This window comes from Mesoplodon bidens, assembly GCF_964165515.1.
Source record: "Mesoplodon bidens genome assembly, chromosome: 9".
In the NCBI taxonomy this organism is placed as follows: Eukaryota; Metazoa; Chordata; class Mammalia; order Artiodactyla; family Ziphiidae; genus Mesoplodon; species Mesoplodon bidens.
In genome coordinates this window covers 88,404,448-88,422,829 of record NC_138166.1, presented here as the reverse complement: position 1 = coordinate 88,422,829, position 18,382 = coordinate 88,404,448, and the positions used below count along the sequence as shown (strand labels likewise).

General features: G+C 41.2%; 1 protein-coding gene across 1 annotated transcript in view; it reads left to right on the top strand.

Moving 5' to 3' along the window:
* The window catches only part of SLC35B4 (solute carrier family 35 member B4), a 37,620-nt gene extending 32,941 nt beyond the window's left edge, over positions 1-4,679 (top strand). The window contains exons 9-10 of the mRNA XM_081243796.1: positions 2,802-2,877; positions 3,713-4,679. Of these exons, the coding sequence (XP_081099922.1) occupies positions 2,802-2,877; positions 3,713-3,959 (323 nt within the window). The 3' untranslated portion in view covers positions 3,960-4,679. The remainder of the gene's footprint in view (positions 1-2,801; positions 2,878-3,712) is intronic.
* The last annotated feature ends 13,703 nt before the right edge of the window (positions 4,680-18,382 follow it).

Here is an 18,382-nt window from a genome sequence, read left to right as displayed (position 1 = left end):
TTTGAATGTGGAATGTATGATGTTCTGAGAATGCAAACAAACAGTAATAATACTGCAGTGACTGGAGCCGTGAGAAGTTGGGCAGCAGTCCAGCTTTTTTACTCCTGTTCATCCGTCTCTGCTGGGAAAGGCAGTCTGCTCACAGATCCAGGCCGAGCTGCCTCTGAGCAAGGAGGAACAAAAATGATGACAGGGCTTTTTCCTAGTTACAGGGCAGATAGGCAGCAGGAGTGAACAAAATTAGTTCAAATGTCTACAGTGTAAGTTAGCTATTACTTTTTTTTTATTTTGCGGTACGCAGGCCTCTCACTGCTGTGGCCTCTCCCATTGCGGAGCACAGGCTCCGGACGTGCAGACTTAGTGGCCATGGCTCACGGGCCCAGCCGCTCCGCGGCATGTGGGATCTTCCCGGACCAGGGCACGAACCCGTGTCCCCTGCATCGGCAGGCGGACTCTCAACCACTGCGCCACCAGGGAAGCCCCTAGCTATTACTTTTTAAAGTATTTAATAAATTAGCTAATAATTGCCAGTTAACTTGAAATAAATTACTGATATAATCCTATTATCTACTAAAAGACATAGCTTGTTATTACAGACAAATGAATACACAAGGAACAAATACACATTTTTAAAATTAAGTCTTCATGTTGCTCAGACCTAAAATGGTAAGTGTATTTTGTAGAATGACAGTAGGTGCTGAGTAAACATTTGTTTGCTATCTGGTCACAAGTTGTGAAGTTGTGACTGTTCTCTGTTTGAGTTTGCAGAATTGCCTGTCCCGTTTGCCTGCAAAAAAGTGTGTGATGGCGGCAGCGTGTAAGAAAGTTTTTAAGGCTCTGAATTACTCAGTAATTTCTGACTTTTTTTTATTGAGGTATAATTGACATATAGCTGATTTTTGATGCAGTGGTTTTTAAGGTCTCTTAGAGTCCCCACATAGCAAAGGGCTATGGAAATAAACACATTATCAAATTCCTTAGGATTGATGTTGATTTAGTTACTAGAATGCTCCTTCTAAAAGTCACAGGGATGGGTATTTTTATAAAAATTTTTTTAAGGTCTGCTTTCAAAAAATTGAATCTTTAGAATCATTCCTAAGTGAAGTCTACATTTTTTTCTCTTGCTTAAGTGTCTCAGATGAACGTGTTATCCTTGAATATTCTAAGGGAACTGTACATCTGTCTAAATACTTTATGTCATACTGATTGTCTTTCCTCAGCAAATTGATACAGTGAATCTCTGAGGTTATTAAACAGTAATAACATTTGTTAACTTTCTTTTCAGTTCAATACTTGCTAAGTGTTTCAAAGACAATAGAATACCAAATTATGGGGATTTCCCACTAATCCAGACATATAATTTTAATAAATTATTTATATATATGAATTTTTATTTTTTGCAAAAGAAAATTAATGTTCATTTACTGACCAGATCTCAACATCACTTTGTTACACTTTCCTCAGTTATGCTGTATAATTCAAGCCCCACAAACAATTTAGCAATATAAAAAAAACTGACCCTTTGAGGATTACTATGTCCTTATTCTCTGATTTGGGATATTTTATTTCCTCCCACATATTTAGTGTGCAAGTCTCAGGATATAAAACTAACATAAGAATGTGTTTAAAGGAAGGAAAGTTACAGTTCATCACCCTACACGTGAGCTAATTTCATTTTACCAGTTTCCTTCCTGACTCTATTCGCATACATTCTTACATAGTCGTAATCCTTGTGTAGATATAACTTTATACTTGCTTTTTCACTTTCATTCTGTGTTTTTTATATGACTATATATAATCTTTACGATTTTTTTTTGTCAAGTATATAATGCCTCATCTAGTTTGCTTACCTTAGGTTACATAGTCCTTGCTCTATCATTGGACCTTTAGATGGATTCAGAGTTTTTCCTTATTATAAATATGACTGCAAAATATATAAAACTTTTTTCTTTTGAATTAACTAGGATTGATTCCTAAGAATAAGAAGCAATACTTTTTTTTTTTTTTTTTTTTTTTTGCAGTACGTGGGCCTCTCACTGTTGTGGCCTCTCCCATTGCAGAGCACAGGCTCTGGATGTGCAGGCTCAGTGGCCATGGCTCACGGGCCTAGCCGCTCCGCGGCATGTGGGAGCCTCCCAGACCTGTGCACGAACTTGTGTCCCCTGCGTCGGCAGGCAGACTCTCAACCACTGCACCACCAGGGAAGCCCAGAAGCAATACTTTTATGGCTCCTTAATACATATTGTGAAATTGATTTTTAAAACAACACCAGGGCTTCCATGGTGGTGCAGTGGTTAAGAGTCCACCTGCCAATGCAGGGGACACGGGTTCGAACCCTGGTCCAGGAAGATCCCACATGCTGCGGAACAACTAAGCCCGTGCGCCACAACTACTGAAGCCTGTGCGCCTAGAGCCTGTGCTCCGCAACAAGAGAAGCCACCGCAATGAGAAGCCTGCACACTGCAACGAAGAGTAGCCCCCGCTCGCCACAGCTAGAGAGAAAAGCCCACGCACAGCAACGAAGACCCAACACAGCCAAAAATAAATAAATAAATTTATAACAAAACAAACCAAAACAAAAAAACACCAATTTATACTATCATTACATTATACCAATGTAATGACTCTTGAGGCTGGTGTAGCCTTGAATCAAGGCAAGTAAGTGGTGTATGATCCAAATGTATTTGCAAGAGAAATAACGCTTCTATTTCTATTATGTTCATCTGCGTTACTTTGTTCAAAAAGATGAAAACATAAGCTGTCCGAAGTGATACAACTCTCTCTTCTCTTCGTCTTTGCAGAATTATATCAGGTTCCAGTCGTTGGTGTGATAGTGCCCGTCATGTGGTTCTACCTCCTCATGAATGTCATCACCCAGTATCCTTTGCACCCCTTTGCTGTGGTATTTTGGCATAGGAATGTTTATTCTTTTCTTCTAGTGGTGCAGTGCCATGAGTTCTGTTTTTGCCTTGATCTCTTCTGCGGTAAGCAGGAGACAGACAGGCCCATCCAGTGAGCTCCTTTGTTGCGGGAAGAGGTGGGGGAAGAGATGCTGGTGGTGTGGAGGGTCAGTAGGCCCCAGGGCACCAGGAAGGAAAAGCTCTGGTTGGAGGTGTAGAAATCAATGGGTAATTAAGGATTAGTATATGACAGAAATGTGCTGTGATTTCTACATGGAGTTTTCCAGTGTCCTAGGATATTTCACAAGCTGCCACAAAATCCTGCAAGAAATTTCAAATTAACTAAAACCTAATTTTTAAAATGGCTCTTTGGAAACCACTGTTAAGTCCATTATAAAAATCATTGAGTCTTTGAAACAATGAAACAGATTGAGATTGACCTCATTCCTCTGAAGTCACCTCATTCGTTTGCCCTACAGAGTTCTTTTTGGGAGGAGGTGTGACCACCTTTATGGAGAGTGTTACCTTCTGTCATTACTGGGGAGGTGACTTCTCTGTAAACTCTGGCAAGAATCCAGGATGAGAATAATAGGAGGCTTTCAGGCAGTTTCAAGTTAGGATCCACAAATGGAATGGCAGGCCAGGAATTCTGCAGGATATTCTATCAAGGAAGAGTCTCAGGGCAGCTGTAGCCAAGCCCCATGTTTTTTGGGTCCTAGAACATGAATGTTGAAGCCAAGAACCATGCCAGAAGGTTCTCCCACTGATCTCTGGGTTGTCTACAGAAAACCGCCTTAACCCTGCCCCTCCAGGTACGTGTGCATCCGGGGCGTCTTCATCCTGACCACAGAATGCGCCTCCCTCACCGTTACCCTCGTTGTGACTCTACGCAAGTTTGTGAGCCTCATCTTTTCCATCTTGTACTTCCAGAACCCTTTCACTCGGTGGCATTGGCTGGGCACCTTGTTTGTCTTCATTGGGACCCTAATGTACACAGAGGTGTGGAACACCCTGGGAACAACCAAAGGCCAGCCTCACAAGGAGGCCAAGAAGAACTGAGGCCTTCCTGGAGTAGAGAGACCAGAGGCTAGTGAGCCAGGGGCTGGCCACCATTTCACCTTGGTTAATGCTGAATCACCCGCCGTGTGCCAGAGAATCCTCAGAGGGATGGACTTCTCAGATTTCTCATGCCTATACAGACCAACATTTGTGGACCCTGAATAGGAGCCCCCAACCCTGAAATAGGAAAAAAGAACAGTTCTCCACTGTTGAACAGCCTTTCCATTTGTTGTTTCTACCAAAATTTCAGCACTGTACTTGCTTATTGAAATCTGAGTCCCCAGAGCTACTAGTTTTACATCCACGGTCTTGGACAAGATTATCCCTGTCCTGATGATTCTCTGCTGTAACAGTCTTTATCCTCCTGTGGCCTTTCCCCTTATTCCATCACCCTGCCACCCACAGCAGCACTTTTCAGGCAGATGCTCCAGGCACCACCACCCCCCCCCACCAACCAGGAACAACCGAGTGGCCGGGTGAACCGAGGCACTGGTATGCTGGGGCTGGGATTTCTCCCGTGTGTTGGGAAAGAAGCAGGTGTCCCTGTGCACCCTGGTGACCCTGGGGCAGGACTGGTGGGAATCCTTGCCCACATTATTCCTTTTTTTGTTTCTATGGAAAAGTCATATGCTTTCACACCTTTTGCTTTCTGTACTTAGAACAAACCTGCAGCATCTCTGTATGGCACAGTGTTAATAAGAAAGAAAGGTTGTGTATGAATTGGGAAAGAGAGACTTTTTCTGTCTTCTCTCAGTTTTCTGGTTCATTAGCCTCGAGCTGAGACGGTGACGCCAGGATGGCCCAGGAGAAGCTGGCTGCGGGGGCAGGGGCACCCAGAGAGCACAGACAGGCACTGAGGGTGGGCTCCACGTGGGGGAGGTTAAGCCTTTGAAATGCTTCTCAACCAGAGAGGGTCAGCTCCGCTAGGCAACTCTGATAGTTATGACCAGCCAGGCTAATGAGTGAACCAATATATTCAGTGGGTGTGGTGTATCAGGCCAAATCACAACTAAAATGGAAATTTTTTTGGGGGGGGGATGTCATCTTAATGTTCTTGATGGGTATGGGAGTGTGCGTGTTTTATCATATGTATTAATAGAAACATGCCCCCCTTTTGCTAATCATTTCAAAGGTCTGGTTTTCCTCCCGTGGGATAACACTGAGAAAGAAGAACAGTGTCCGGATGGCACATGTAGGTGTGTGTGTGCTCTCGTGTGGTTTGTGATCACTTGGGAGAAGAGGAAAGCGTGACAGTGTTTTTAGTTCCTTCTCCTTCACTCAGTTCGGACCTTCATTGTCTCACCCAGGTACGTGCTCTGGAGGCCGTCAGACTTACCAGCCCATCTTTTTGCACACAGACAGAGGCCTCTCCTTCTGCGCTGGGTTCAGGTTGTGTTCTTATGTCGAGATTTGGCTCTCAGGGCCTCTTGAGCTCACCCAGGATGTGGTGTGTTTATTCTACTATCTGGAGCTATTCTCTGATGGGTCTGCGATTAGTGTCCTAGAACCACCGGGTTGCTTTGGGGAAGTCACTTAGGCTGCTCGGGTTTTTTGTCACATAAAATGTGGATGCTGTTTCTCCACCGAAGTCACAGGGTTTTCAGATCAATTTGTCGTTCTGGACATTGACAGCTGTCCGGTGCCAGTGAAGGTCTATACTAAAAGGTGTGGAATTAGGTGTGAACTTGTTCATGGACTCAAAAGGTACTGTAGATTTCCTCAGACTGATGGTGCTATAAATACCATGTGTTAGATATCCTCTTAAAAACAAGAACAACAAAAGCTACTTTTCTTATTGTTTAATAGAAGAACCTGTCCCCAGGGGCTATTTGATTGCTGCATATCTGGAGTCTTGACAGGATAACTCCTAACAGGATAGAGCCTTACATGACGTAGTATCACTCTTTTTATGTTGATGGGAAATATTACAATTTTTAGTTACTGAAACAGTGTTGATGTACACAGACAGCATATAACTGGGTCCACGAGGTTTTAGATTCTGGCTTTAGAGTGTGTGTGTTCCTCAGTCTGAACACCTCTGCTGGTCTTATTAACAGGAGGATATGTATGGACAGATTAAAGCACTCATACAGTGAAATAAGCGCATGTAAGAACAGAATGTCTGAAATGCCCTGGGAATTGGTTTTTTTCTGTAGTATTTGGTTATAAGGAAATAAATCTAATAGACACTAGTTAATACTTTTTAAACAATTTATTCCCCTTGGTTAACTTATTTTTCAATCCAAGTTGAAACTGATTTCAATCCCTGTTAAAAGAGCAAATAGACCATTTTATAGAGGGTCAGACTCATCCCTAATTGGAGGAGAAATGTCTATTAAATGCCTTTCATCTTTCTCTGGGTCAAGACCATGTAATTTTGTGCCCCAGAGATAGAGGGTTTAGTTTGTTTACAAGAGAGATTGGTGTTTAAGGCATCCAAAACTCTACCCTTAGAACAAAGATCAAATAGCAAATGACTAGCCAGAAAATACAGTGTGTGTGTGTGTGTGTGTGTGTGTGTGTACACACCTGTATACTCACTTCACAGCTTGACCAGAGTCGTGAGGTACCAGGAGAATATGGGGGATACTTGAATTATTTTATTTAATGTGTACAGAACCTTTACCACAGTTCTATTGTCATATGATAAATGCTTTTTCATTTTTTATTAGGAATTTATTTTTGATCCTTTCTTTTCTTTTTCATCCAGCTAAAACCATTAATGCATTTGATACGTTTCTATCTAGTTCTAAAGTATTTAGACACAATCCAAATAGTTTTTTCCTTCTTCGTGTCCAGTTATGCAAAATGAATATGGTACTTTAATTGGGTCATTGTGTCAAGTGAAGAAAAACCACGAAAGCTGAGCTGATCTGTGCCACCCCTACCAAACCCCTTCCATTCTTCTGGGAAGGTCACCTGATAATTTTTAAGGATTCTAATAAATATCTCGCGGTCATTCCCTGAGCACGTTTCCTCCCTTCTGCATATTTTTTTCACTTCTGATCCCCTACTTCCAGTTTCTTCAGCAACCTCTGGTCACTCGCGTAGTTTTCTACTGAGCAACACCTATAATCTTGTATCTGTTTATGCCTCTATTCTTTGGGGGCCTCTGGGTGTTTCTCTGTGGGTTTTTTACAGGGTATACATATCTGTGTAGCATGTATCTTGTTATACATTGTTACAAGCATTGATACTAGGGGTGTGTGTCCATAAGGATGCGAATATCTGGCAGAGTATGTGAATGTGTGTGTAGATGAATATGAACGGGATGTAATGTAATGTGAAAATATTTATATGTTCTGTTGTAGCTCAAAGTGGGGCTGAGAATCCTTACCACGTTCCTGTCTGTATTTGGAAAGCAGCAGTATCTGTATTTTGCTCATTTGTACCCTGCCTCTAGCTGACTTCTCTCTCAGTGCCAAATGCCTGTGGTGAGGGGAGGTGGAAAGCATTAGGTCAGGAGTAATTGTAAACCAGTGAATTAGCTCTGGGCTGGTGGACATGCTCATTGGTGGACAGCTGGCATATGAGACAATGTAGCAAAGACCTGAGCATCTCCACAGATGCACACTTGAGAGGACCCCAACGTAGAGATCTGAAATCAAGATCCTACAATTTGTTGTAGTTTGTTTCTCTTTGGCTAGGAGTAAATAGAATTATGAGCATTTTGGTCTCAATAGCTTTATTCTGAAAAATGTGCATGGAATTTACCTGTGGCAGTTCAGTCTTGGGTTGAAAGAACTGTCAATATAGATAAAATCCATTTTTATTACAGATGTGTGACCTTTGAAAACGAGTATAAACAGTGTCAGTAAAATAACTAGTCATAAGCATTGGAATATGTTCAGTGTGTGCCAGGCTGGGGTGGGAGACTCTGTAGTGTGCTCTCTCTTTCTAGCAGCTTCCTCACAGTGGACATTGCAGAGAAGGGAGGGACCAGGGTATGACTTTTGTCCCATGAATAAATAAACCCTTACCAAGATCTCTTATTCCCTCAAGTTCCTGAGAAACCTTCTAATGGTTCCTGATACCCATTCCCACTCTTCATCAGTTGATTAGCAAGAAAACAAATTAGACGAAACATTCCTAAGATTCTAAGCCAGAGAGGGAAGGAGGGAGTTGTGGGTATTCGGCTTTTTGTCCTCCAGTTGCCTGGTGGGAGGAGGGCAGAGCATTACAAATTTAGCACCTTCCATCTATTTGATGCTCAGTGCCAGCAGCTGCCCTCAGGGTACCATTAAAGATGCTTAAAAGTTTTTGTAGTAGGCTGCCTGGGGTGACCCTTACATCTCCAAAGCTGGTATAGTTGGTTTGCATCAGCTGATGCCTAGAGCTCATTGTCTTTTTGTCTCCTCAGTATCATACTGAGACATTCCTCTGAGCTTTACCTACTTAAATCACTAAGATGTTGCAAAATGTCCTCAATTTCAATCAAGTAAGGCAAGCTGTGAGGGTACCAGAGATAGGTGAGGGGAAGGAAGAGCTTGGTCTACATTTAGAAGAAATAAGACCCATATTTTTTAAGGGAAAAGTTGTAATAGTTCTTTGGCACATTGGATTATTTATAGTTTTTAAGATGTAAAGAAGATTCCCGTGAACGGAGAGAAGCAGTAGTTACTCCCCAACGTGATAAAAATGTCTTTGTGTATCACTTGCAATCACAAATCATTTCTGTGTTAAGTTGCTTTCATTCCAGAAAATGGCATCATCCTCCAAAGAAAAAGGGGATGATTTTTAAGTAGGATTTCGTAACAGATTATGTGTTGTGGGGCTGGGGAGGGATGATGGGGATTTGATTTATCCAGCCTCCGAGCTCTTCATTCATATTGTGATTTAAGAACAGAGATCGGGGGAGGAGGGGACTAGACAGCAGCAGAGTATGTAGAACAGCTAAGACATTAGTGAGTATTCAGATTTTGAGCTGTGTAAATATCAGATGTCGGCTTCCAGTCTTACGAGTTATTTGAGCAGAGTTAAGGAGGAAAGGGACATTTTGTGAATAAAATGTTTTGCCAAACAAATTGAATGAGTCTTTTTACCATGATTTCTTATAAAGGGCTATTTTCTACCTTCAGAAACAACTCATCAGACACCTGGTTTTTTATCTGGAATTGTACAATCATTGCTTTTTAATAAAAGTGATAAATTTCTTGCAGGTGTTTCCAGTCACCATTACCTTTCAAGTGCTTGTGTGCAGTTTCAAAAGCTCTACAATTTTTGCCTTGTATAGTGGTGGGACATTTTACTACAAACGATGGTAAGCAACGTGTCTTCTAATGCCTGGCAGCTGGATCAATCACAAACCACTTCTCAGGCTACAGGTCAGTTTCTATTTAAGAAATTTAAAGAGGATTGGCTTACTTTGGGAGATTTTAGAGGTTCATGGCAGTAAGTTTCTGTAGCAAATCTCTCAAATCCTCTTTGCCTTAATAGAAACGTATTTTTGTAATGTCACAATGGCCGGCTCTCTTCCATCTGGTGCCTTTAAATGAATCTTTTTTTTTTTAAAACATCTTTATTGGAGTATAATTGCTTTACAATGGTGTGTTAGTTTCTAAATGAATCTTAATGCAAAAGCAACTTTCAAAGCAGTTTACCACACCCAATCTTTTTTTTTTTTTTTTTTTTTGCTGTATAGTTGATTTACAATAATAAGTTTCGGGTGTACAACATAGTGAACTCAAAAGTTTTATAGATAATACTCCATTTATGGTTATTACAAAATACTGGCTGTATTCCCTGTGCTGTATATATATCCTTGTAGCTTATTTATTTTATACATAGACGTCTGTATCTCTTAATCCCCTACCCCTATCTTGCCCCTCCCCCTTCCCTCTTACCACTGATAACAGCTAGTTTATATATCTATATATCTGTGAGTCTGTTACTTTTTTGTTATATTCACTAGTTTTATTTTTTAGATTCCATATATAGGAGATAACAAACAGTATTTATCTTTCTCCGTCTGATTTATTTCACTAAGCGTAATACCCTCCAGGTCCATCCATGTTGTTGCAAATGGCAAACTTTCATTCTTTTGTTTGGCTGAGTACTGTCCCATTGTGTATATACACATCTTTATCCATTCATCAGTCGATGGACACTTAGGTTGCTTCCATGTCTTGGCTACTGTAAATAATGCTGCTATGAACATTGGGGTGCATGTATATTAATGTTTTTATTTTCTTTGGATATATACCCAGGAGTGAAATTGCTGGATCATAAGGTAGTTCTGGAGCTTTTTTGAGGAACCTCCATGCTGTTTTCCACAGTGGCTGCACCAATTTCCATTCCCACTAACAGTGCATGAGGGTTCCCTTTTCTCCACATCCTCTCCAACATTTGTTTTGTATGGTCTTTTTGATGATAGCCACATTCTTACAAACGTGAAGTAATATCTCATTGGGTTTTTTTTTTAATTAATTTATTTTATTTTTGGCTGTGTTGGGTCTTCATTGCTGCGTGCGGGCTTTCTCTAGTTGTGGTGAGTGGGGGCTACTCTTCGTTGCGGTGTGCAGGCTTCTCATTGCAGTGGCCTCTCGTTGCGGAGCTCGGGCTCTAGGCGCGTGGGCTTCAGTAATTGTGGCGCACAGACTCAGTAGTTGTGGCTCACAGGCTCTAGAACGCAGGCTCAATAGTTGTGGCACACGGGCTTAGTTGCTCTGCGGCATGTGGGATCTTCCCAGACCAGGGCTCGAACCCATGTGCCCTGTATTGGCAGGCAGATTCTTAAGCACTGTGCCACCAGGGAAGTCCTATCATTGGGTTTTGATTTGCATTACTAATCTGATGATTAGTGATGTTGACCATCTTTTGATGTGCCTGTTGGCCACTGTATGTTTTCTTTGGAAAAATGTCCATCAGATCTTCTGCCTGCTTTTTAATTGGGTTGTTTTTTGATATTGAGTTGTATGAGCTGTTTATATATTTTGGATATTAACCCCTTATCAATCTTATCATTTGCAAATATCTTCTCCCATTCAGTAGATTGTCTTTTTGTTTTGTTGATGGTTTCCTTTGCTGTGCAAAAGCTTTTAAGTTTAATTTTTGCTTTTGTTTCCTTTGCCTTAGGACACAGATACAAAAAAATATTGCTATGATTGATGTCGAAGAGTGTTCTACCTGTGTTTTCTTTTTGGTTTCCAGTCTTACATTTAGGTCTTTAATCCATTTTGAATTTATTTTTGTATATGGTGTTAGAGAATGTTCTAATTTCATTCTTTTACGTGTAGCTGTCAAGTTTTCACAGCACCACTTATTGAAAAGACTGTCTTTTCTCCATTATGTATTCTTGCCTCCTTTGTCCTAGATTAATTGTCCAGAAGTGTGTGGGTTTATTTCTGGGCTGTTATGTTGCATCGATCTATGTGTCTGTTTTTGTGCCATTACTATACTGTTTTGATTATGATACCTTCATTTCCGTTCTTCTTTCTCAAGATTGTTCTGGCTATTTGGGGGTCTTTTGTGTTTCTGAACAAATTTTAAATTTATTCTAGTTCTATAAAAAAATGCCATAGGTATTTTGATAGGGAATGCATTGAATCTGTAGAGTGCCTTAGGTAGTATGGCTATTTTAACAGTATCAGTTCTTTCAATACATGAACATTGTACATCTTTCCATCTGTTTGTGTTTTCACTTTCATCAGAGTCTTATAGTTTTCTGAGTACAAGTCTTTTACCTCCTTAGGTGGGTTTATTCTTAGGTGTTTTATTCTTTTTGATGCGATTATAAAAGATGGTTTTGTTAATTTTGCTTTCTAATGGTTTGTTTTTAGTGTATAGAAATGGAACAGATTTCTGTATATTAATTACATATCCTGCAATTTTACTGAAATCATTGATGAGCTCTAGTAGTTTTTTGGTGCTCTCTTTAGGATATCCTATGTATAGTATCATGTCATCTGCAAACAGTGATGGTTTTCCTTTTTCCTTTCCAGTTTGAATTGCTTTTCTTTCTTTTTCTTGTCTGATTGCCATAGCTAGGACTTCCAATACATTGACTAAAAGTTTTGAGAGTGGGCATCCTTATCTCATTCCTGACCTTAGAGGAATAATTTCAGCTTTTCACTATAGAGTATGATGTTAGCTGTAGGCTTATCACATATGGCCTTTATTATGTTGAGGTATGTTCCTTCTATACCCACTTCCTGGAGAATTTTTATCATAAATGGATATTAAATTTTGTCAAAAGCTTTTTTTGCATCTGTTGAGATGATCATATGCTTTTTATTCTTCATATGGCTTTTATTCTTCAATTTTTGTTAATGTGGTATATCACATTGATTTTCTGATACTGAACCATTCTCGCATCCCTGGGATAAATCCCACTTGATCATGGTGTATGATTCTTTTCATGCATTGTTGGATTTGGTTTGCTAGTATTTTGTTGAGGATTTTTGCACCTGTGTTCATCAGTGATATTGGCCTTTGTTTTCTTTTTTTCCTGATATCTTTGCCTAATTTTGTTATCAGGGTGATACTAGCCTAGTAGAATGAGTTTGGAAGAGTTTCTTCCTCTGCAGTTTTTTGGAATAGTTTCAGAAGGATAGGTGTTAACTCTTCTAAATACTTGGTAGAATTCACCTATGAAGACATCAGGTGCTGGACTTTGGTTTTGGGAGAGGTTTTTTTTTTTTTGATTATTGATTCGTTTAATTACTGATACTGTCCATATTTCTAGTTCTTCGTGGTTTAGTCTTGGGAGATTGTATGTTGCTAGGTATTTGTATGTTTCTTATAGCTTGTCCATTTTATTGGCATATAGTTGTTCACAGTAATCTCTTATCCTTTGTATTTTGTAGTTTTGGTTATAACTTCTTTTTTCATTTCTGATTTTATTGAGTTGATGAGTATAGTTAGAGGTTTGTTACTTTTGTTTATCTTGTTTATCTTTTCAGAGAACCAGCTCACATTTTCATTGTTCTTTTCTATTGTTTTTTTCAGTCTCTATTTCATTTATTTCTGCTCTGATCTTTTTGATTTCTTTCCTTCTACTAACTTTGTGTTTTGTTTGTTCTTATTTTTCTAGTTCCTTTAGGTATAAAGTTAGGTTGTTTGAGATTTTTCTTGTTTCCTGAGGTAAGCTTGTATTGCTATAAACTTCCCTCTTAGGACTGCTTTTGATGTGTCTCATAGATTTTGGATCTTTGTGTTTTCATTTTCATTTGTCTCCAGGTATTTTTTAATTTCTTCTTTGATTTCTTCAGTGATGCATTTATTTTTTAGTAGCATATTGTTTAGCCTCCATGTGTTTGTGTTTTTTGCAGTGTTTTTTCTTGTATTTGATTTCTAGTATCAAGGCATTGTGGTTGGAAAAGATGCCTGATTATGATTTCAGTTTTCTTAAATTTACTGAGGCTGGCTTTGTGGCCTAGGATGTGATTTTTCCTGGAGAATGTTCAATGTGCACTTGAAAAGAATGTGTATTCTGCTGCTTTTAGATGGAATGTTCTATATACAGCTGTTAAGTCCATGTGGTCTAATGTGTCATTTAAAGCCAGTATTTCCATGTTGATTTTTTGTCTGGATGACCTGTCCATTGATGTAAGAGGGGTGTGTTACTACCATTACTGTGTTACTATAAATTTCTCCCTTTATGTCTGCTAATATTTGGTTTATGTATTTAGTTGTCCCAAAGTTGGGTGCATATATAATTACAATTGTTATATATTCTTGGATTGATACCTTGATCATCATGTAACGTCCTTTTTGTCTCTTTTCACCATCTTTGTTTTAAAGTCTGTTTTGTCTCAGATTAAGTATTGCTACCCCAGTTTTCTTTTGATTTCCATTTGCATGTAATAACATTTTCCATCCCCTTATTTTCAGTCTAATGTGTGTCTTTATATCTAAAGTGAGTCTCTTTTAGGCAGCATATATACAGGTCTTCTTTTTGTGTCCATTCAGTGACTCTATGTTGTGTGATTGGAGCATTTAGTCCATTTACATTTAAGGTAATTATTGATATGTATGTATTTTTGTTCCTTTCTTCTTTTGTTCTCTTCCCTTGTGATGATGACTATCTTCAGTGTTATGTTTGGATTCCTTTCTGTTTGTTTGTGCATGTACTACAGATTTTTGGTTACCATTAGCTGTATGAATGTAGATATATATATGTGTGTATACACGTAATGTGTATATACACATATATGTGTATACACATAAATAAATATGATTAAGTTGCTGATTTCTTAATTTTAAACACATTTTAATAACCCTGCCTTTTTACTCTCCTCCCCTCATAATTACTGTTTTGGGCATCATATTTTACATCTGTTTGTTTTGTGTATCCTTTAACTGCTTACTGTGGATATGTTTTCCTACTTTTGTCTTTTACCCTTCCTACTAGCTTTGTATGTGGATGATTTCCTACCTTTACTGTATATATTTGCCTTTACCCATGTGCTTTTCCCTTTCATGATTTTCATGCTGCCTTTTTCTTTTTTGCTTAGAGAAGTCCCTGTAACATTTCTTGTAAAGCTGGTTTGGTGATGCTGAACTCTTTTAGTTTTTGCTTATCTATAAAACTTTTTTCTTTTTTTTTTTTTTTTTTTTTGTGGTACGCGGGCCTCTCACTGCTGTGGCCTCTCCCATTGTGGAGCACAGGCTCCGGACGCGCAGGCTCAGTGGCCATGGCTCACGGGCCCAGCCGCTCCGCGGCATGTGGGATCCTCCCGGACCGGGGCACGAACCCACGTCCCCTGCATCGGCAGGCGAACTCTCAACCACTGCGCCACCAGGGAAGCCCTATCTATAAAACTTTTGATCTCTCCATCATATCTGAATGAGAGCGTTGCCAGGTAGAGTATTCCTGGCTGTAGGTTTTTCCCTTTCATCACTTTAAATATATTGTGCCACTCCCTTCTGGCCTACAAAGTTTCTGCTGAAAAGTCAGCTGATATCCTTATGGGAATTCCCTTGTACATAACTTGTTGATTTTCCCTTGCCACTCTTAATAGTCTCTCTTTATCTTTAATTTTTGCCATTTTAATTACAGTGTGTCTTGGTGAGGTCATCTTTGAGTTGATCCTGTTTGGGACTCACTGTGCTTTCTGGACTTGGATGTCTGTTTCCTAAGTCAGGAATATTTTCAGCTATTATTGCTTAAAATATGTTCTCTGCCTATTCTTGCTCTCTCCTCCTTCTGAGACCTCTATAATGCAAATGTTAGTATGCTGATGTTTTCCCAGAGGTCTCTTATCCTCATTTCTTTTTATTCTTTCTGCTGCTCAGCTTCAGTTATTTCCACTACTCTGTCTTCCAGCTCATTGATCCATTCCTCTGTATCATTTAGCCTTCTGTTGATTCCTTCTAGTGTATTTTTCATTTCAGTTATTGTATGCTTCATCTAGTTCTGTATATTTTCTAACTAACTCTTTGTTCAAAACTTACAACTTTTCACTCGGTACTCTCAAGTTCTTTGATTATCTTTATGATCCTTACCTTGAACTCTTTCTCAGGTACATTGCTTATCTCTACCTCACTTAGTTCTTCTGGGTTTTTATCTTATTCCTTTGTTTGGAACATGTTCCTCTGTCACCGCATTTTGCCCAACTTGCTGTTTTTATTTCAATGTATGGCAGGTTGGTTACATTTCCCGACCTTGGAGGAGACTTCCTATGAGTCCAAGCAGTGCATGCCTCTCTGGTCACCAGAGCTATGTGCTCTAGCAATGCCCCCTATGAGGGCTGCGTGGGTCCTTCTGTTGTGGTGGGCTGGCTACTGTGAGAAGTCTGATAGGCATGGCTTGCCCCCGCTCTGGTTGGTTGCCAGGCCCTGCCTCATGTGGAGGCTGCTGGCCGCTGGTTGTTAGGGCCAGATCATGATGCAGCTTGCTGGGGAACCCCTGAGAGCCCCAGGGCTAATGCTGGCACACTGGTGGGTGGATTCGGGGTCCAGGACATCTTGGGACTGATGCCCATCCACTGGTGGGTGAAGTCAGAGCCTGGGGGCTAGTTGCAGCCCACGGGTGGGCAGAGCTGGGTCCCAGAGTCTGGCTGTAGAGCTTTGGGTGTCCCAAAGCTTGTGTTGGCCTACTGGTAGGTGGGGCCAGGGCCTAGCAGGTCCCAGAGCTTTTGTCTGCCTTCTGCTGGTAGATGAGACTGGTCCTGAGGCTAGAGAAGGCTTGCTAGTGGGTGAGGCCAGAGCTCAGCCAGTTCTAAGTCTAGGGCCTGTGCACTTGTGTGTGGGACTGGGTCCTCTGGTGGGCAGGGCTGTGTCCCCTCCCAGTTAGTTGCTTGGCCTGAGGTGTCCCAGTACTGGTGCCTACAGGTTGGTGGGTGGGGGTAAGGCTGGATCCTGAGGCTAATAAGCTAGAGGGAGGATTCCAAAATGGTGCTTGCCAGGATCAGTGTCCACATGGTAGTAAGAGCTCCCCCAAATGGCTGCCACCAGTGTCTTTGTACCCAGGGTGTCTCCAGTTGCCTCCTCCCTCTCCAAGATCAGCAGGTATGTCTGCCCCAGGTCCTGGAGCATGTGAGGTTTTGTGTGTGCCCTTTAAAAATGAAGTCTATATTTCCCACAGCCCATTGGGTCTCCTGAAAGTAAGCGCCACTGGCCTTCAAATCCAAATGTTCTGGGGACTCATCTTCCCAGTGCAGGACCCCCCCAGGGTGTGGAGCCCTCTGTGGGGCTCACATCCCTTGCTCCTTCGGGAGTACCTCTGCAATTGTAATTATTCTCCCATTTGTGGATTGCCTACCCAGGGGTGCGGATCTTAACTATACGGCGACTCCACCCCTCCTATCCATCTGGTTGTTCCTCCTTAATCTCTTTAGTTCTAGATCTTTTCAGTTTCCAGTATTTTTCACTGATAGTTGTTCTGTAAATTGTTTTAACTTTGGTGTACCCATGAGAGGTGAGCTCAGGGTCTTTCTACTCTGCCATCTTGAGCCTGTTCCCCAGTCTATATTTAATTATGTTAGTTAGTGGCCCCTAGGTACAGAACACTAAAAGGATAAAACAAATAGATTTGCACTAAATATAGCATAATTAAAATTCATCTCTTTAAGAATCAGCACAGATGGGGGAGACAAGATGGCAGAGTAGAGGGAGGTGAGCTCAGCTCCTCTCATGAGAACACCAAAACCACAACTAACTGCTGAACAACTATCAACAGAAAAACACTGGAACCTACCCAAAATTATACCGTACATCCAAAGACAAAGGAGAAGCCACATCGAGGTAGGATGGATGTATTAGCAATAAAAGCAAATCTCATACCTGCCAGGTGGGCTACCCACAAACTGGAAAATAAATGTATCGCAGAGGTTCTGCCACAGGAGTGAAAGTTCTGAGCCCCACATCAAGCTCCTCAGCCTGAGGGTCTGGTATCAGGAGAAGGAGCCACCAGAGCATCTGGCTTTGAAGACCAGTGGGATTTGATTGCACGAATTCCACAGGACTAGGGGAAACAGAAGCTCCACTCTTGGAGGGTGCACACAGGGTCTCATGCACACCAGGACCCAGGGGAAAAAGCAGTGACCTCAGAAGATCCTGGGCTCAACCTAACTGCTGGTATTTGAGGGTCTCCTGTGGAGGCAGGGGGTGGCTGTGGCTCACTGCAGGGACAAGGACACTGGTGGCGGTAGTTTTGGGAAGTGTTCACTGGCGTGAGCCCTCCTAGAAACCACCATTTTCTCACCAATACCTGGCCCCAGCCAACAGCCTGTAGGCTCCAATGCTGGAACACCAACCAACCAACAGGGTGGGAACACAGCCCCACCCATCAGCAGACAGGCTGCCTAAAGTCATCCTGAGCCCACAGCTGCTTGCTAAACACCCCTTGACACAGCCCTGCCCACCAGAAGGACAAGACCCAGCTCCACCCACCAGCAGGCAGGAATCCACCCACCAGGAAGCCTGTACAAGCCTCTTAGACCAGCCTTATCTACCAGGGGGCAAACAGCAGAAGCAAAAAGAACTACAACCCTGCAGCCTGCAGAACGGAAACTGCAATCATAGAAAGTTAGACAAAATGAGATGGCAGAGGAATATTTCCCAGACAAAGGAACAGATAAAATCCCAGAACAACAACTAAGTGAAGTGCAGATGATTGATTGATAGGCAATCTACCCAAAAAAGAATTCAGAGTAATGATAGTAAAGATAATCCAAATCTCAGAAAAAGAATGGAGGCACACACTGAGAGGATAGATAAAAGAAATGCTTAACAAAGAGCTACAAGATCTAAAGAACAAACAGAGATGAACAATATATCTGAAACGAAAAATACACTAGAAGGAATCAACAGCAAAATAAAGGAGGCAGAAGAATGGATAGGTGAGCTGCAAGACAGAATGGTGGAAATCACTGCTGTGGAAGAGAGGAAAGAATGAAAAGAAATGAGGACAGTGTAAGAGACCTCTGGAACTACATTAAATGCACCAACACTTGTATTGTAGGGGTCCCAGAAAGAGAAGA